Raw genomic sequence first — 18835 nt, 5'->3', positions numbered from 1 at the left:
TATCTAAAAATCTAGGGATCTACGTTGGTATCAACTTGAAAAAACTTGAAAAAGTAGTGAATTTTAAGTAGATTTTGCAAAAGCACACTGGTTAAAGAGCAGGTAAATTAACCCATCAGAATTAATTTTTAAAGTGGAAAAAAACCCTGCTGTTGAAAGAGAGATTTAAATTAGAAACGAGTGCTTTGAAGAATAAGCTCCTTATTGTAAACAAATAAAGCTTTTGTAGAAGCATAGAAACAGCCGTTTCTTGGTTAATACGCATTCCTCAATTATGCTTTAATGGTAATGAAGTGTGGTGGTTGGAAGCTAATTGACTTGGAGGTCTGGAAATTGTGGGCTGGCAGACTCCAGGCTATTCTTTCTGGATAAGCGTGTTGTGTGTCCCAGAGCCACAAATCCTGTGAAGCAATTTTTGCCCCAAAGAAAGAGCAGCTGAAAGAAGCAAGATGAAGCACAAGCCTTCTTGGCAGGTTTTCAGAAGATTAGTGAAAATGTATTTCTCTTATTAATGTTTTGCTTTCAGGGAATGTGCATTTTTCACAGAGAAGCATTTACCCACAGCATTTCAATCAAGATCCGTAAGACAGGACTCTAACCATCACTGCTGCATTGTCCACAATCCCTCTCATGTGGTTTTTCATGGTCTGACTGTAGGCATGTAAAACTCCCCTGATAACAGATTTATACTTCCTGCGTGTGCTGAGGCCTGGCAAAGAGCTTTGCTTCATTCTGCATTTATTCTCAACTTGCCAAGTGTGGCACATGCATGTTCGGACTGGTTCTCACTCTTAAAGAGAGACCTTTAGTTCTGGTTGTAGCTCAAGATTCCTAATAGATTTTCCCCCCATTTTTTTTCTTTTTGTTTCACAGTAGAGGTACTTTCTATATGTATATGCTTTATTTCTCTAGCAAGCTTTCTGACAATTGCTCAAAATATTCTGTAGAAGTATCCACCCTTATTTCAAGATTGAAAAAGGAAATTCAGAGGCAAGCAAAATCCTTAATGATGTTATCAATTGCAAATAGGTTAGGAAAAAGTGTGAGGTTATACATTAAAATAGTTAGGTTTTAAACTAAATTTGAAAGCTTAACAAACTTTGCTTTGTGTATTGACCATTAGATACTAGTATATCTATTTTATAATAAATGTGGGCTTTAAAATTTTATCAGCCTTACCATTACCCTTTATCAGTGGCTCTCCTGGATATAGGTATAAATAGAACATATACAAAACATTTCAAAAAGTCCAAGATTTAGTATCCACTTACATTTGCATGCTTGATTTGTATGTATGGTTATTGCTTTTCTAAAAGCATTCATGAAGAATTCGTAGGAGCACACACGTCCACAATTGTTTCAGAAAATTAGATGGAGAATTTGTGTGTGGATATGTGTATTTACATTGCATGGAAAATCTCTGCCATAGTTTAAGATACCATTCCTACAAATCCTGTGATCCATATTTGGTAATTGTAATCTGAATAATAAGGAGAGGGATATATACCTGCTAAATATGCTTCAGCTTCAAAATGTAATGGGTGGGACAGAAAAAGAGTGGTTGATAATAAAGAGGGAGGGTTAGAGGGCGTGGAATAAATAGTTATTATATGAAATTTAGACTCTTACGAAAAAAACTGGTTGAGCAACCAGCCTTAACAGCTTCAACAGACTATTTTCAATAAAGACAAGCTGGTAAAAGCAGCAGTTAAAATGTTGACAATAAGTCAAGTTCTTATAGCCTTGGTTCTATTTCTTCTAATTATGCAGTTTGTTAAGTTGCAACGAGTACGGAGACAACTTCCTCCTGGACCAATCCCCCTCCCAATTCTTGGGACCTTGATACAGCTGAACTTTCAGTTTAATTGTGATCTCCTCATGAAGGTATTTATTTTCGGATACTCTAATTGTTTAAAAGTCTTTGTAATTTTTAATTTCTTAAGTTGTTTGCTATGTGAAAATATCCTCTCTCAAAACAGCACTGTTAACATACTTTAATTGTGTACTGGTCACTGCGATACTGTGCTTGGTTTCTTTTGCAACTGCTGACTTGGTTGACAAAATAAGAAAAAGTTATTGCAGCATAAACTAGTTTGCCAGGCTAAGAACACTGATATCGGAAGTACTGCATAGGTGAAAATCATTCTGATACTTAAACCTATCACCTTTTAACTCTGAGTTTGACAAATTCACGTGAAACTTAATATCCTTTAGGGTTTAGTATCTTTAGGGATAATATATCAGAAATTAAGGTAGGAAAAAAAATACAGTTTTAAGGAATGACTTTCACAGCATGGATTTTTACCTTTTTGTGCATTGGCAGTCTCTAGCTTAATCAGGAAATAGATACTTAAGATATGCTGTGTGTGTATATGCTTGTTGTACTGATGGATCTAAAAAACAAACAAACAAACCTTTCATTAATTGTTTTTTGAGGAGTACTCCTCATCTCTATTTCATTGTTGGCTCTCAGTGCTTTCATAATTCTCAATAGACAACTTCATTCTCTTCTGTCGCTGCCATTTGGATGAAGCCTGCCAGTTGTCGTGACCAAGCTGCAGGTTCAGACAGAAAGTAAGAACATTGTGAGACAGAATGATCTTAATCAAGTTCCAGGACCCAGATATGCAAAGTGAGGGCTGGTGGTCTCTACAAGCTAGTTACTCCTCTGATGTTTCTGTCTCCGCTTTGTGTTACTTTACTGGTACAAATGATAGAAACACTCTTAAAATAAATTCTGGAACAGAAGTTATGCATAGAAAATATCCTCTTGGAGAGGGGTCTGGAAGCAGAAGATGATGTGTGTTGTGAACTGAGCCTTGGCTTGTGTGTGGTAGTGAAAGCTACCTGAAGTTTGTTGGCATACATTTGTGGCTCTGAAAAGCTGGCATACTTGTCTATTTCCAAAAGTGAACGCTGGAAAAGACATCCATACTTTCTCATAGATAATTGTAGTCTTATGGAAAAGGTGGAGAACGTAATTCCAGGTTAGGGCTGGTCCTGTAATTAACATAAAAACAGGTTCATCCCCTGTTTGTTTGTAGTGTGTGGGATTTCACTGGTGCTTTGCTGGCTTCTCTCCCACCTACAGATGGCAAAAATTCATGGCAATGTATTCACCTTATGGTTTGGATGGGCCCCAGTGATCGTACTGAACGGATTTCAAGCTGTTAAGGATGGTATGACCACCCACCCTGAAGACGTTTCCGGGAGGCTAGTATCTCCTTTCTTCAGAGCAATGGCCAAAGGAAAAGGTGTGACTTTTTTTTTTTTTTTCCACCATAAATACTGTACAGAAACATTGTCATGACAAGTAGCAGCTCTTCCGTAGCTTGTAACCCTTTCCAACAGTACCATAGTGGCAGGGTTTGTCTGTGTCTATTTGATCCTCACTGTTTCAGAACTTCCCTTGCTCCTTTACAGTCACTCCACACCTTCACTTTTACTACATGTGGATCGCTTATGAGGGAAGTGACCTGATCTCGGGAGGTATTGCCCCAGTATTTGCTTTTTCCCACACAGAACTCTGTCTGCCGGTGCAGTGCATCTGGACCATGACCTAAGGTAGTAAAATAGCTGGTAGTGCTGAAGTGGTCTGCCTCCATCAAACCCCAACCCATTAATGCCTTACACTTGAGTATAACAGAACTTACTTTTTAAATGGGAAAAGTACATCAAACACCTACATTAAGATATAAGATAATATTTTTTAATAAATTGAGATGGTAAAAAAATGATGAAGTATAAGATGTGAACATATGCATGTGAAACCTTATGAAACAATCTTTATTGTAGTTGGGACATCTTTTTTTTTTTTTTTTTTTTTTAGGCAATCTAATTCCTTAAATATTTCTAATTTGATTTTGTTTCTGTCATTCATTCATTATACTACGTTAAAGATCCTGTTAGTGCACAGTATTTTTTTCCTCTGAAGATATTTGTCACAAAGCACAAGCACTGTACTTTTCTACCCAATGGACAAGAACTTTTTTCCCTGACTGTGGACAGTCAGAAGTCTTCCACCTTTTCACTTCATGAGAATCATTACCTGGATGAGGTGAATTCCAAGTGTAGAAGGGAGGCAAGCACTTCAGAGAAGCAGCTCTCGAACTTTGAAATGTGTTTGTCTTAGGATCAAGCTTAACCTTGCAATTCTTCTTACTATCCAGTAGAGTTTGTCCATTTTGGCCCTGCCCATATGCTTTCAGCATTTGCCACAGCTGTTCCTTTGTGCCTTTGTGTTCATAGGCAATACAATAGTTTCATTATATTCTGTTGTGTAGTAAACCTTTTAACATAGTATTTGTCTGTAATAAATATTAGCATGATAAAGAGCTCTTCCTTGAATGGATTTAGGGATTATGCTGGCAACTGGTCACACCTGGAAGCAGCAGAGGAGGTTCGCACTGAAGACTTTACGCAACTTGGGTCTGGGGAAAAGAGGTCTGGAACATAGAGTTCAAGAAGAGGCCCGCTACCTGGTAGAATTTTTTGCAAGTATGAAAGGTATCACTGTGACAAATACTGGTTGTTTTCTGTCATTTGTCTGATGTCTTTAGTGTATGAACTACTCTGTCCTGCTCTGAAATCAAGGGCAGCTTCTGTTCCATAGGAGTGTGTGCCAGCTCTTACGGTGTCTATATGGAATGAACTGAAAATGCAAAAAGCCCAGGCCTGTGGTTTTTTCCAACTCAGTGGGAGACTATTGTTGCTCAAACTTATTTATAAAACTACAGAAACAGGGAAGCAAAACTAGTGCTTATTTATTATTTATTTCATAGAATCATAGAATGGTTAAGGTGGAAAGGTATCTCTGAAGATTGTCTAGTCCAACCCCTTCTCAAAGAGGGTTCAATCACAGCAGGTCGTTGAGGGCTGAATCCAGTTGGGTATTAAGTATCTTCAAGGATGGAGACTTCACAACCTCTCTGGGCAATGGTTTCAGCGATCAATCAGCCTTACAGTAAAAAAAAATCTTATGGTTAAGCAGAATTTCATATATTTCAATTTCTGCCCATTGCCTCTTGTCCTTTACCTGATACTGCTGAGAGAAGTCTGGATCTATGTTCTTTATTTCCATCCATCAGGTATTTATACACATTTAAGATACTTCCCTGAGCCTTCTAAATAGGCCCATCGCTCTCAGTCTCTCTTCCATCAGAAGCTCCAGTCCCTTAATCAGCGTTGTGGCCCTTCACTAGACTTGTTTCTCTATGTTGATGTCTTTCTTGTACTGGGGAGCTGAAAACTGGACCCAGCATCCAGATGGGTCTCACCAGCGCTGATCAGAGGGGATAGATCACATCCCTTGGCCTGCTGGCAAGGCCTTTCCTAATGCAGCCCAGTTTGACATTGGCTGCCTTTGCCTCAAGGGCACACTGCCGTCTCCTATATGGTGCTGGTTCATAAAGATATGGACATATTATCAATGCTGTTGAGTTAAGTCTTGTAACACCACTTGCATACATTCTGTAAAGCGGTGAGTACAATCTTGTCGTCATTACGACATTTTATCCTGATCAACCCAGTTAGGAATATTTGAGGTAGATTTCCCAATACTTACCATTATGCAAAATGCAAAGTAAATCAGGACATGCTGTAGCTAGCATTGTGTCAATTAAAAGGCATTAAATCCAACCAAATCCCTCGGCTTAAGAACTAGGAGAGATGGAGATGTGACCACATGTGCAGGAAAAAAAATCTCCTGAAGTCCAGAACAATAAGTTGCTAATCAGAATTGTGCCTTAGGTGTTGGACAGTTGCATCAGTACAGACATAACTACAGCTGTTTATAGTCATTTATTCTGAAGTCATAAAATTTTCTTAGGATTAGTTTTTCAAGTAATTTCTTTAAAATTAGTTATTATATATTATTGACACAGTTGAAAAGAATTTCCGTCATTTTATCTTACTGGAGGTTGTACATCTCTAGCAAGGTCAGACAAAATATAGTAGCCTTGCATGTATTTGTGTTTTTGCTGACTAAGTTTTCCTGTTTTCTCTCAGTTCTCTTCTCAGATTCCCTTTGATCTCATGGTGTTTTCAGTCACTCACATGCTTGAGACTTATTTTGAATTTACAGACAGCAAATCTGCATAGACTATTTTTCCCACCTCTAATTTTGCTCAATTGTATTGCAAAATATTTTAGCAGTCTGGCATTTCTTTAGGGTGCAAAACACATGCCTGGGATTATGGGATTGCACCATAGCTGTGAAAAATCAGTAGGATACTACAGTTTTGTAAGAAGGTTGCTGCTTCTCTGTGAAATGCAATGCTTGCTTGAAAGTTCTTTAGGTAACCTGTAATGTTCTCTCATTTCACTAAAGCAGAATACGAGACATTCAAGTGACATTTATTGTTATGGTTGCAGAAAATCCCCTGGATCCTTCTTTCCCGCTTGTTCATTCCGTCTCAAATGTGATTTGTGCTGTCGTTTTTGGACATCGCTTCTCCAGAGAGGATGAAACCTTCCGTGAACTGATTAGAGCCACAGAGCATCTATTCAAATTTGGAGGCAGCTTTATTCATCACGTAAGCAAATAATCTGTTGTCTTTGTCTGAATAAGGCAGAAAGCAAGAAATGTAGATTCAGGAGGTGGCTGTTAGACATAACAGTTTCAGAATGGGTGAGTGGTGTCCCATGTAGCTTTACTGGGCACTGTGCTTTGTCCAGGTGTGATCGCAATGCACTACATACCAGCCTTGGTCATTTGTGTTCATTATCCTATGTCTGAGTACTGTGGTAAGGTAGTTTACTCCTAAATCTTTGCAGCAAGGCAGAAGCTGATGGACTGCTGCTCCTGGGTAATATTTGTTACTCAGTTGCTCAACCCTCATGTACAACAGAGGCCTGCCTTGAGCCTCACGATTCTTAAATACTGAATGCAATCTGGGCAACCATATATGACTAGTCAGACCACAGTTGTACGTAAGGTTTCTGAACAGATTTTCAAAGAAAAAAAAAACAAACACCACAGTGATGGGACTAAAGACGAATTTTTTAATGAAAATTTACTAATGGCTGGACTCTACTACCTTTCCGTGGTAAGGCAATGATTAATTGATAAGTGCCTGACAGTAAGAACTGATTTTTCAAAAAGACAAAGTATAGTTTCTCTAATTCAGCCAGCCTCCAGTGAATACCTAATAAAGTGCTTTCTGGGAGAAAAGTGCTAACTAGAAGAGTACAAACAAGATAAGCTAAGCAAAATGAAGACTGAGAAAAAACTTCTGCTGATAAACAAATTAGGTATTAGGTGATATTTTGAGCAGGAAAGTAATTACTAAGAGAAAATACACTGAAGATGCAAGAACTATGTATACAAATTACCCAAGCATAAATATATGCTGAAAACCAGAATGAGCTTTCTAGCTTTAAGAGTAGCTGGAAAACAATTATTGTTAGGCCAGATTTTCCCAAACAGTAAGAGAAGGATAAAATTCACCTGGTTGTGTCAGCTAACCCCTTCTTCTTTTCTAGAGGAGAGCACTCAAAATGTCATGTAGCTGTTTCTCAGCTTTTCTGGGTTGCAGATAGGTAGTAGATGCTTCAAGTTTTATTGAGGATTCTTTGAGATCTCTTTTGGTAGAGACTGCTTTGGAGAAATTTCAAGTTCGTATAGCCAACCCTTTTGGGGATGCCTTTGCATGTCCTGGTGAGATGAGAGAGCAGTTTGCAATGGCCTTGCTTCTTCATTTCCTGGTATTCTCCACTGGAGGGCAGGACCTCACTTTTCAAATGCCTGAATGTAGTTTATTCCAATTTAATACATGAGTTGAATAATTGAATAAATGAATACAGTTAGTTCTAATTATAATCATTCTAATTTGGCTGTTGGCTGAGCTTGAAAGCCTTTGTAACTCTGAACCTTACTATTAACACAGCCAGAAATTATATAGTATGCTGTTTCACAACTTGAAAACATAAGTATACTCTTTCTCAGAATATTTTACTAACGATGCCAAAAACGCATGCTAACATGAATATTAACTTCTCTTTTTAGTAGGTCTAAAATGCATTTTCTAGTGACAGAGTCCTTGTGGTACCTCTTGTATGTCGTTCCTGCAGCTGTATGAAATCTTCCCCTGGCTGATGTGCCGTCTCCCTGGTCCTCATAAGAAGGCATTGTCTTGCTATGATGTCCTGAGCTCTTTTACAAGGAGAGAGATCAGAAACCACACGGAGAGTGAGATACCAGATGAACCGCAGGATTTCATTGATTTTTACCTAGCTCACATTGAAAAAGTAAGTGTTTGTTCTGATTGATTGCACAATTCATAAGGTATAAATTGAGGTAGATCGTTGAATCATCCCATCTGAGCCCTTTTATCACAATCTATTACCTGTCATAGACATCCTATTGTGAATCCAGTAATCTGACACTTGCTAAATCCTTTCTGATTATTGATACATTGCATCACCCTAAAATTCTTTCATTAAAGGGTGGGTTAATATACCACATTTTTTCTCAGTGGCACAAGTTACAGAATTATTTGTGGCCCACATGAAAGAATACTGAATTTGGAAGCTGACCACAAGAGAGGTGGGAAGGGGTTGGGATGTGCTGGATAGGATATTTGGCTGGTGAAGGTTTGTCAAGACAGGTTGCTGTGAGAGGTCAAATGGATTTTGAAATCATTGTGTAGGGAATCTAGGAGTCAGCAGTGTTTCAGATCAGCCTGGAGAAGGGGAGAGTGCCAGGGATCAGTGAAATTTGAAGCATACAAAGGGAACCGGGATAACTTATTGCATTTTGGGTGTGTAGGCATAGTGGAGGGATGTGGGCATCAGTAGGGTTTTGAAAGGCTGTAGAAGGCTTGTATAAGCTGTGAGTGATATCTCTCTTTATTGACTTTCCTATGATGACTTTTTTCTTTGATTCTCTTGGGAACCAGATCCCCTTCCTAATGCCTGGACTAGCAGCTACCCTTCCCATCCGCAACTCCTTCTTGCCTTCACTTTTTCTTTCGCATTTTCTCCCCTACAGCAGGCCATATTCCTTCTCCTGTTCTGCTTGGTGGTAGGAAGAAAAAGGAGAAAGAGGAGTTGGCAAGATGAGACAGGTGTGACTGGGGGGCTGACAAGGCAAGTGTGGCTCAGAGATATCCAAATATCCAAATGAGATATCCAGGGTGGGGGTATCTATTCTTGCAGCCCCTGCACATGGGAGTAGTGGCTGCTGCTCCTGGGTGGCAGTGCTTCCCCACAGGGATGGCTGGTGCCCCTTGCACCACAATCGTGTGCTGGTTGCAACAATAAAGGCAATGCAGCCGTATCAGGCTGTAAGCACCCACACATACGTCATCTCCTCCTGGCACACCAAAAACTGGTCTGCTGCCCTGGGCCGTTGCCTGCCTTGTGTAGTCCCTTGAGATGTCTCTGCTGCTGTGCTCATCACATTGCAGAGATGTGCATCCAGGGAAGAATATCCGTTGGCCAGCTCTTTAGTCTTCTAGCATGTGTCTTATGAATACGTCATGGTGCTTGATTTCTTATTATTGCGGGGAATAAAAGCAACTATTGTGTGGAACTCCAAGTATATTGCAACTTTGAAATTGTCACTGCTGTCCAAGCTGGTAATTCTATCAAAGAAACAAATCAGATCTCCTTGCCAAGATCGGTTTTCTGTACAGTGATAAATAGTATTAATTTGTATTTCTGTCTGGTATTTCTTTATTAATTGATTCCTACATCAGCTGGTATATACATTTTTTTTTGTTGAGGGTGGATGTCAGCCTAACTGGCTTTTAGTTCCTTGGATCCTCTTGCTTTCATTTTTTTCGATACTGGCACAATTTTCACACATCTGGTCTTCTGAAGCGTTTAACTGCTTCTAAAGTCTTTCAATGCTGTTGCAAGATTTATGAAACCTGAACCTCAGTGGACCAGAAAGTGTTTTAGTGAGCTCTTTTGGGACTCTGCTGGGTGAAAATCATCCAAGTTTATTTATTAAAAAAAAAAATAAAATAAAAGCTGTCTGTAGTAGATATGTAGGAGCAATACAAAAAGACTAGATGATATTAAAACAGAAAAAATGTCCTTCCCACTTTCTGTTTTGCTCCATTGGCAAAAGAAAGATTCAAGATCCCTGAGCATAACCTCTCTAAATGTAGACAATGAATTCTCAAAATATATAACAATGTTCTTTCCTGATTTCATCATACACATGCATGTCCTTGCACTTCTAAGTGCAAACTGTAAAATCCCAGAGCAGCTGTACATGAGTCATTGCGGCCCTCCAGTGGGGCAGAAGCCTGAAGACCACAGGTTAAGAACCATTACGTTTGTCAGCCCGGAGCACTTTACCTGGTCACTGTATTTCTTGTTAGAAAAGCTAAGGGATGGAATATGACAGGAGGCCTGATGACATACTGGTACACGTCTTCAGAGGAACACCTATTTATGAAACATTCCAAATGTACTACTACTGTTTGCACAAGTAATCCAACAATATTTTTTCTGTAGATAAACATAATCTAGCTTCATGATCATGAGTGCAGTAAACATACCTTGTCCAGCTGTGAAATGTTAGCTTTTTGTATTAACAATCGTCTTTGGTGTCTAATGTTCTTTATCAGTCTCTCTGGTTTGTACTAGTGCAGCTTGGAACCGGTGATAATGTCACATTGAATCCTATTCTGTTTTTCATAACTTTTATGAATAATCTCTACTTTTTCTTATTGTTTGCAGTCCAAAGATGAACCCAGGTCTACATACAATGAAGAAAACATGGTTTATTCTATAAATGACCTTTTCTTGGGTGGATCGGAGACAACAAGCACTACTTTGAACTGGGGTCTGATCTACATGGTGGCAAATCCAGATATCCAAGGTAAGAGGAAGTGGATCAGCATATCACAGATATTTTTGATGCAATAGAACAGCACATTTATAAAGTTTTAATGGATCAGAGATTTTTCCTAGGTACTGATATATGGCTAGTGGCACACAGACCTTTTTATACTGGTAGATCTGTGCTAGGCAGCATTGGTAGATCCAGAGTTTCTGTATACAAGCTCTTACAGCAGCTGCAGCCATAAGGCAGTTCCCAGAAAGAGTTAACAGTTTGGGAAGTAGGGATATATATAGGAGGTTGTGGCTAATTGAGATGTAGGGGTTGAGGTCTTTGAAGGAATGAAGATTGTGGTATGATTGTCAATGCAGTAGGAGGGCTGGAGTTGCTCTTCGGGAAGCCAGAGGGCTTGCATGCATTCCTGGAAGGAATGGTGGCCACTGCTGCAGCCACTGGTGAGCTGCTGATGGTATTTCAGGAAACTGAGTTGGGTCCTGTCTCGTACAGCAGTAAACATGACTGATGGCTGAAAACAACAAACCAGAAACCGATGTGTCTTTGGGAACTTTGGTTCTGCTTTGTGTTGGTCAAGTAGCAGAACTGGGGGCTACAGTGAGTGCTGCCCTTCTGTGTGCCCTGTAGGTTAGAGAAGAAGTAAAGATAATCAGCTAAAGCTCAACTGGCAGCTTTTTACTTTTGTTTTTCAGTCCATTTGTGAGTCCAAGGTATCAGGGTGTCGATTTAATTGGTGACTAAATTAACTCTGTAATGTATTTGAGTTTCTTGCAACAGAAATGATTCCAGGTGGGAGGAGAATTTGATGGCTTATCTGTTGCGTCTATGTATATTTTAGTAGTTCATTTTTAAGTTTGTCTTTTAAATATCACTCACTTTCATAGAGCACTAAATGAAAACCAAAGAGAGAATAATTTCTTATGCTGGATAACAGAAAAGCCATTGTTAGACAGCAGAATATGTACAAATACCCAAAGAAGAATAGGATTTTAAATGGAGAAAAGAGATGAAGATAAGAAAAATTGCTTAACATCTAGCTGTCAGACAAGAAGGATTACTTAATCTCATGCTATTGCATGTTTATTATCACCTGCTGTAATTAAGGTTATGAAAGTGCTGACTCACCTAAATAATTTCACTTATCTAAATATAATACCCTGCACATCCTTGGGAAAGCAGGGTGTGTGCAGAATGATCCATCCCTGGCTTCTTGAGTCATACGCGTCATCTAGACTCTCGTAATGAACAGACACCAGTATATCTGTTCTCCATTAATTGTCGTCTTCGTTTTGAACCCGTTCATACTTTTGCCTGCATTGACACCCGGTGACAATGTTATACAGTTCCATGATGTACCATACAGAAAAGTTTGTCCTTTTGCCTAATTATTGAAGTGGGCTCTCCTTGTTCTCTAAACTACGGGAACAGAGAAGCGTGCTTATAGGTTTGCAGTTACTGATCTCTTCAAACTGTTCTGAGTCCTGAAGTAGCCATGTGCTTGGTTTTGTAAGATAGCTGTTCGTAGAAGAAAATTAACTTTAAAAACCTTTCTGGTTATGTATTTTAAATTCCAGAAGGTGCCTATCTTTTGTCAGGGTCTGCCTAACCTAGTTTTGTGACAGCCTGCTGGCAGTTACTGAGCAGGCTTCATGTGAATGAGCACAAAAGGAGCAATGCAGAATGGGCTACTCTGCATTTTAGTGTTGCTTTAAAGGCCCTGGAAAAAGACTAGATGATTTATAAATCTAAGGCATTTTTTTACTATGTGTGTACTGCTTCTCTTGAAGTTTACAGAACAAAATTTATACTTCTGTTAATTCTCCCAACACTTCTGTGCCAGGAGTAATTTAAATTGTACTATTCTTGACAAACTGACATGTGCCAAGAAGCAGATCTCATTTTTTTAGAGGGATTTGGACATTGTTCTAGTTGGCATTGCTTCACTTAACACGTCCTGCATAAGACCCATTTTGTTTTAACAGGAATTAGTCTCTTAAGGCCCAGATTCACCTCACTTGAATTCCAGACAGCTCTGATCTTACTAGCTGTAAGTGCCTGAGGCACCTAGCCAAAGGAAAACACAAAGATAAATCAGTTATCTACTGCATTTAAGCATTAGTGAGACAACGCTTAGTTTTAAAATTCTGAGCAACAAATGTCTTTCCTTAATATACCATCAAATAACATCAGACCCAGAAGTAGAGCTTCTCATGTTTCAGCTGTTGGAACACCTCACTAACCTTATTTTCTTTATTTATATTTTTGCATTAATTTTGTTGCTCTCTCAGTAGTTCCAAATGGAAAATGTATTTGAAAATGGTATTAGTGAAAATGCTTCTTACATTTTTCCACCTGAAATGGTGAATATTTCTCCACAGAGAAAGTGCAGAAGGAGCTGGATGCTGTTCTCGGTCCTTCCCAGTTAATCTGCTATGAGGATCGGAGAAAACTGCCCTACACGAATGCCGTGGTTCATGAGATCCAGCGCTTCAGCAATATCATTTCAGTTGGCATGCCCAGAGTCTGTGTGAGGAACACAACATTGCTGGGTTTTCCCCTCAAAAAGGTATAGTTTGTCACAGTTGCTACAGACCTTTCCTGTACCAGTAGAGCGAGGTGCAGATTCACATCTATTTGTACCAAGGTTTTTCCCTCAACAGGCATGGGGTTAGATGCCTCTGGGTGAGAGTCTGAATGGGAAGGAGGACAAGAAGCCATCTACCAGGCTGTGATGAGTGACGCTGCTCTTGGGAGAGGGTTATCGGTGTGAAAGATGCCAATGGGTGGAAGAGGAGGGGTCTTTAGCAAATGTTTCTACAAACTGATGAAGATAAAACCTTAGAGACTGATCCTGAAGGATACTGTGATTGATTTTATGCTGATAAGGCATTTGACTTTGACTGATTTGAAAGGTTTGACTGAATTTTTGTCTGCAGGAAGCCCATAAAAGATCAAGGAAAAAACATTAAGGTTTACAACTAGCTTTCATCAAAGAGACTAAATCACAGAAATCTCTAATATTAGAAGTGAAAATGGTAAAAATGTTATTCTATTGACACGGCTACTTCCACTCTTAGGCTTGGACTGACATTTTGAATCAAAACTACTTTCCATTCCTCACAGTTCTTCGCTTCCTGCTGGGGAAATGAACTTACCAGCATACAACACTGAACACTGAAAATAAACAATGACTAATGCTCGTCTCACCTATCAGTTTCTGGCTGCTGGGGGAAGATTGACAGCCAGAAATGAATTAGTGTTTTTCCACTTTCAGGGCAGCATAGTTCTTCCAAATATTGCTTCTTCTTTGTACGACTCCGAGCACTGGGAAACACCTCGACAGTTCAACCCTGGCCATTTCTTGGATAAGGATGGAAACTTTGTGAGCCAAGAAGCCTTTTTACCATTCTCAATAGGTAAATTTACTGACAGCACAAATTTGAATGGTTTGGGTTGGGACTGTAGATTTAAGATGTCTATTAAAAACCTATCGGTCATCTCTTATAAGCATCTTTGTGAAAACTGTGATAAAATCAAAATGATTATTTTCAGTAACATTTCCCAATCCAACTGTAAACATCTACTAAAAATTCTACTGAACAAATAATTATATGGAAAATCAGAGACATACTAAGAAACGTATACATCTAACCTGTCCTATTTTTGGAAGGAAACTCTCTGCTAATAATTATGGTTATTATTATTATGCTAATAATATGGTTATTTGGGGCATACATTTCAACTCCAGGCATATATTTGAAAAGCACTTGTAAGCAGCTGTGCTGCTGCTTTATGCGTAAAAAACTGGAGTGTATCTCCCAGGAAGAACATTTCTTTATTCTTCATTTACATGACCGAATGAATTTCTTTTCAGTTGTCAGTCAGATAAAGGTAAGGTTTTTGAGGTAATTGAAACAAAACTGATAGCAGAAGGGGTGCTCAGATATCTACAGCTGTAGATAGGATTCTTTAAAAGGAAATTTTGTGTCATTGATTACATTAAGTTCTAAAGAAATTCCAGACTCAGCAAAAATACGTTTGCTTTGTGTGAGAATGAATTTGATTTTTTTTTGAGGTCAGGGTGAGTTACTCACTGCCCTTTCCCTCTTCCTTCTGCAGGGCACCGAGTGTGTTTGGGGGAGAACCTAGCAAGGACCGAGCTCTTCATTTTCTTTGCCAACCTGCTACGGGCATTCACCTTCCGGCTTCCCAAGGGAGTGACAAAGATCAACACAGAGCCAATTTTGGGGGGTACGCTGCAGCCCCACCCGTACAAGGTTTGTGCCATTCCACGCTAGGCTGCAGCACATCACAGACAATCTGCTAAGCAATCTTACTTTTGTGAATGTGTTACATGAGACCATCGTCTTGTGACCATGTATTTTTTTGGCTCCAGAATTCCCCCCATTGCCCACATCAGATGATTTTTTTTCAGACCTGTTACGTGCTCTTGAAGATGATCTCTTTTTGAATTGAAATTATTCTTTTGTTCTGGAGCACACCATTGTTCTCAGCCTTGAAGACATCATGAAGTTGCTGTCCATATGGGCAGATTTAGAGACCGTGCACTGGTGAGCAAATGATAAAACTGACTGCAGACTTCAAAAATTAAATTGTTAGCACTGAGTTATCCTGTTGTCAAAACCAATGTAGTTTGGAAAACCGTATGTGGAAAATGCTGCCTCTTTATATTACTGTCATCACTCATAACATGTTGGTCAACTTTTTGTTGATGGTCACTAATAAAAGGTAAGAAGGAAAAATTTAGCAGCCGTTTTTATTTATGAATTATTTACAGTTCACTGTGAATTTTGAGATTTGAGCCAACATATATATATATATATATATATGTCGTTTTTAAATCTGCCAGAGATTATTTAGTGGGAGTACAGCAGAGAAAAGGTGCAGGCTGAACTGTGTCACAGAGTGAAGATACAGAGAGATTTCTTTTAGGTCAGATATTTTTAATGTTTTTAAATGCTGCCATGTTAATGTTTGGAAAGTCCTTTGTAGCAGAGCAACTATTTACTCCTGTTCTGTGGTTGACTCCTGTCAGGATCAGCTCTGGGTAGTTGCTAGAGCAAGTGCAAGGAGCTCCTCAAGGGACCTACTTGAATTACAGAGCCTGCTGGAATTAGAGCTGATGGTAAATTGAAAAATACACATGGAAGACACCAGAGATGCTTTGTAATCGCCTCAGAAGTTCAGTGATATACCTGAAGCTACAAAGGCTTGTTGCATACACAAAATACTAGTCAAATCCAATTAAAGAGCCTATAATAGTAGAAAAGGAGGAAAAAAAAAGGTTCCTGTGGTGAATATAAATTTATTTATGTTGTCTGAAACAGACTTGTAAAATGTAAGTGAACTTGTCCTTCATTAATATTCCTATTTCATTGTGAGAGGATAGGACAGCTAAACAAATGATGATCTGTTAAATCAGTCATCACTAGATGTCAGCCACTGTGTCATTGAGATGGGTTTAGGCAGTCCACAATGCATTACAAATTAAGATCTGTCTCATTATTTCTAATTCAATAGCTGATGGAACATGGCATCAAAATAGTAAGGCACTTGATATTTAGCTGTTATTAAATTAAATGGCAGAATAGCACTAGTAAAATATGGAAGATCACATTCTGACATTTTATTTGACTGAAAACTGAGCGCCCTGTTAAAAACTGATGTCAAAGTCTCTCTGGATCTGCATGCATGTGGATAGATAAGGCAAAGCAGCAAATGCTGTGATTTGGGGGTGCTGGGGCTGTCATTGCTTCTTAAAAATGAAGCAGGAAACAGTGGTAGCGTTACAAGCATTAACACCATTGCTATGTGATGCTGTCACTCCCAATGGCCAGATGCTTCCCCAGATACACTTTCAAAAGGGAAGCTCATAAACAGACCTCAGATGGGAAGTTGTCTGGGAAAGCATGCATGAAGCCAAAGCAGGTCGAGCTGCCTGCACCCCTGGGAATGACACAACCCAAAACAATGGACGTAACTACTACTTGTCTGCATGCTCAAGACGAGACGCTCAGGGTACTTTGTATGAAAATTACAGATCGTACATGGGTAGGTTATTTACACATATTTATCTGACACAGGCTGCGCTCGCTGGGGATTTTTAATTCGTTTGTGCACAGCTGCCTGGAAAGGAGACCCCAGCCCACGAGACGTGGCAGCAAGACACCAGCAGGAGGCTCACAGAGGGTACAGGGGGGTCTAAGCTGGGAGCTGCCAGGGCACAGTGGGTGAGGAAGAGGAGGGATGCTTTTCAGAGTCTTGTCTTCTCTGTTCTTGTCCGACCTATTTTAAAAGGGATTCACTGAAACTCATGTTCTGAAATACCCTGGTCTTTCTGAGCGCAAAGGACATTGAAAGCCTGGCTGGTGTTGCCACAGAAGGCCAACAAATCTGAGAGCAAAGGGAGTCCAGACACAGAAGATGTGCTATAAAGGAAAATGTAGAAAATGCAGAGAGGCAAAGCTGAAGCTGCTGGGTTCAGCTTGCTCTTGGAGAGGCTCAGAGCCTTACAGTACTGCAGTGCTCCTCTCTCTGCACTGAGTTCTGCAAAGCCAGAGTCACTTGGTGGGGGTGGCCTCACATGTCTTGTCTCTGGAGTGGCTCATGTCAGCAGGTGTGAGATTTGTTCTTCTCCTTGCACATCAAACTGATGCCAACTATTAAAAAAAAAAAAAAAAAAAGCCTTTGCTGTAGGGACAACTGGGGAGACAAACCTGTAATAATTATACATTACAGTTGAAACAATGCATCTAGGTCAACTTTTTTTTTTCTTTTTTTTTTTTTTTTCCAAAATTAGGTGGAAATTAAAGGTTTCTGTGAGAGCTTTAACTTTGTTAAAATATAATTATCTCAAAATTAACATGTAAAATGTTTTCACATTCACAGATCTTTACTCAATCGGAGAGAAAACATTTTCTTAGAGGTAAGAGGTTAGGAAAAATGGATCACAGTACAGAGATCTTTTTAAATACACCTTGTTTAGCAGTCCTTTTTTTTTAACCTGGTAAGAATAAAACACAAAAATTCTAAGGAAAGGAGAAAGATAAGAAAACCAAAGGCTGTGTAGGAAGAGAGCCTAAGAGTTAGTAAGTTATTTTTTTCCTGTATCAGCTGGAAGACAGATAAAGCAGCAACAAGATGAGAGGACTGAGTACTTCAGTAGCTCCAATTATTTATCTTCTAGTTGTCTGCTTTCCAAACTTAAAACAGATCGGTGTTTGCTTCCTTCTATATCAGCTACAAAACGTGACAACAAACGCCATGACCTCTGGGAAGAGGTCACAGAACAGGAGCACATAAAATGCTTTGGGAGGAGAGAGGTCACTGCAAAACAAACATTCAAGCACTTATATATCCTTCTGAGGAGCAGGCAGGGCGGCTGGCTGTGTAGCTGTGTTAGAAAACGAGGATATACATTCAGTGCCAAGGTGCTTGAGCTGGCTGTGAATGACCTTGCTTGGGGAGCAGAAGCCGGCCAGCTCAGCCCTGCAGAGCTCGCCCACTGCCTGCCCTGGTTTGCAGAGGAGCAGTTAGTCCAGATAGATAGGAATTTTCCTTTCTGCAGCGAGCTGCTTCCTGACATTGAGGCTAACCCCTGCAAAGCCAGCTTAGATGTTTCTACTCTGTGCTGTGATGAATCTGCAGGAAAAAAGTGGGCCTTTCCCACCTTTTAGAAGTACTCCCCTTTGTCAGTGAGAGAAATGTGGCTCCCGTGAAAGAATGAGAAGGGCAAGAGCAAAAGGTAAAGTGGGGTGGAGTTATTTAACACAGACTCCCACATTAGTAAGGGCACAGTTCTTGCCCTTGTTTTCCTGAGCCTTAACAAACATATTCCAGTGTCTGCAGGGTGTCAGAAGCACGGACCAAAGTGAATGCTTCTGCACTCTCCCATTCCTTTAAGAGTTCACCAGTCAATATCAAAATGAAATGAAAATTTGAACATCTGGAACTTCTGGATGTGTTCCCTGGTAGATTTGCTCCATGCCTCTTCAAAGTTTGTAT

At 39.6% G+C, this 18835-nt stretch overlaps 1 protein-coding gene across 2 annotated transcripts; it reads left to right on the top strand.

The window, feature by feature from the left end:
- The first annotated feature begins 1595 nt into the window (after positions 1 to 1595).
- Positions 1596 to 15577, top strand: LOC310904091 (cytochrome P450 2J4-like). Of its 2 annotated transcripts, XM_083848317.1 has the most exons (9): positions 1607 to 1884; positions 3092 to 3254; positions 4357 to 4506; positions 6373 to 6533; positions 8071 to 8247; positions 10693 to 10834; positions 13189 to 13376; positions 14085 to 14226; positions 14930 to 15577. In XM_083848317.1, the coding sequence occupies exons 1-9, from the start codon at positions 1714 to 1716 to the stop codon at positions 15106 to 15108; spliced, it is 1473 nt and encodes a 490-aa protein (XP_083704443.1). In that variant the 5' UTR covers positions 1607 to 1713; the 3' UTR covers positions 15109 to 15577. The 2 variants fall into 2 exon arrangements, with proteins under 2 accessions (XP_083704444.1, XP_083704443.1); XM_083848318.1 differs by lacking the exon at positions 14085 to 14226 and having other exon boundaries at positions 1596 to 1884; positions 14930 to 15091.
- Positions 15578 to 18835: the final 3258 nt, after the last annotated feature.

This window comes from Anser anser (genome assembly GCF_964211835.1).
Source record: "Anser anser genome assembly, chromosome: 9".
Taxonomy (NCBI): domain Eukaryota; kingdom Metazoa; phylum Chordata; class Aves; order Anseriformes; family Anatidae; genus Anser; species Anser anser.
This window is presented reverse-complemented; position numbering and strand designations above follow the sequence as displayed.

Bases quoted from the DNA above. Each gene is read 5' to 3' on its own strand.
- LOC310904091 (XM_083848317.1), top strand. From the start codon at position 1,714: ATGTTGACAATAAGTCAAGTTCTTATAGCCTTGGTTCTATTTCTTCTA. The intron at 1,885-3,091 runs GTATTTATTTTC...TCCCACCTACAG, and splicing joins ATTGTGATCTCCTCATGAAG to ATGGCAAAAATTCATGGCAA. The intron at 14,227-14,929 runs GTAAATTTACTG...TTCCTTCTGCAG, and splicing joins CTTTTTACCATTCTCAATAG to GGCACCGAGTGTGTTTGGGG.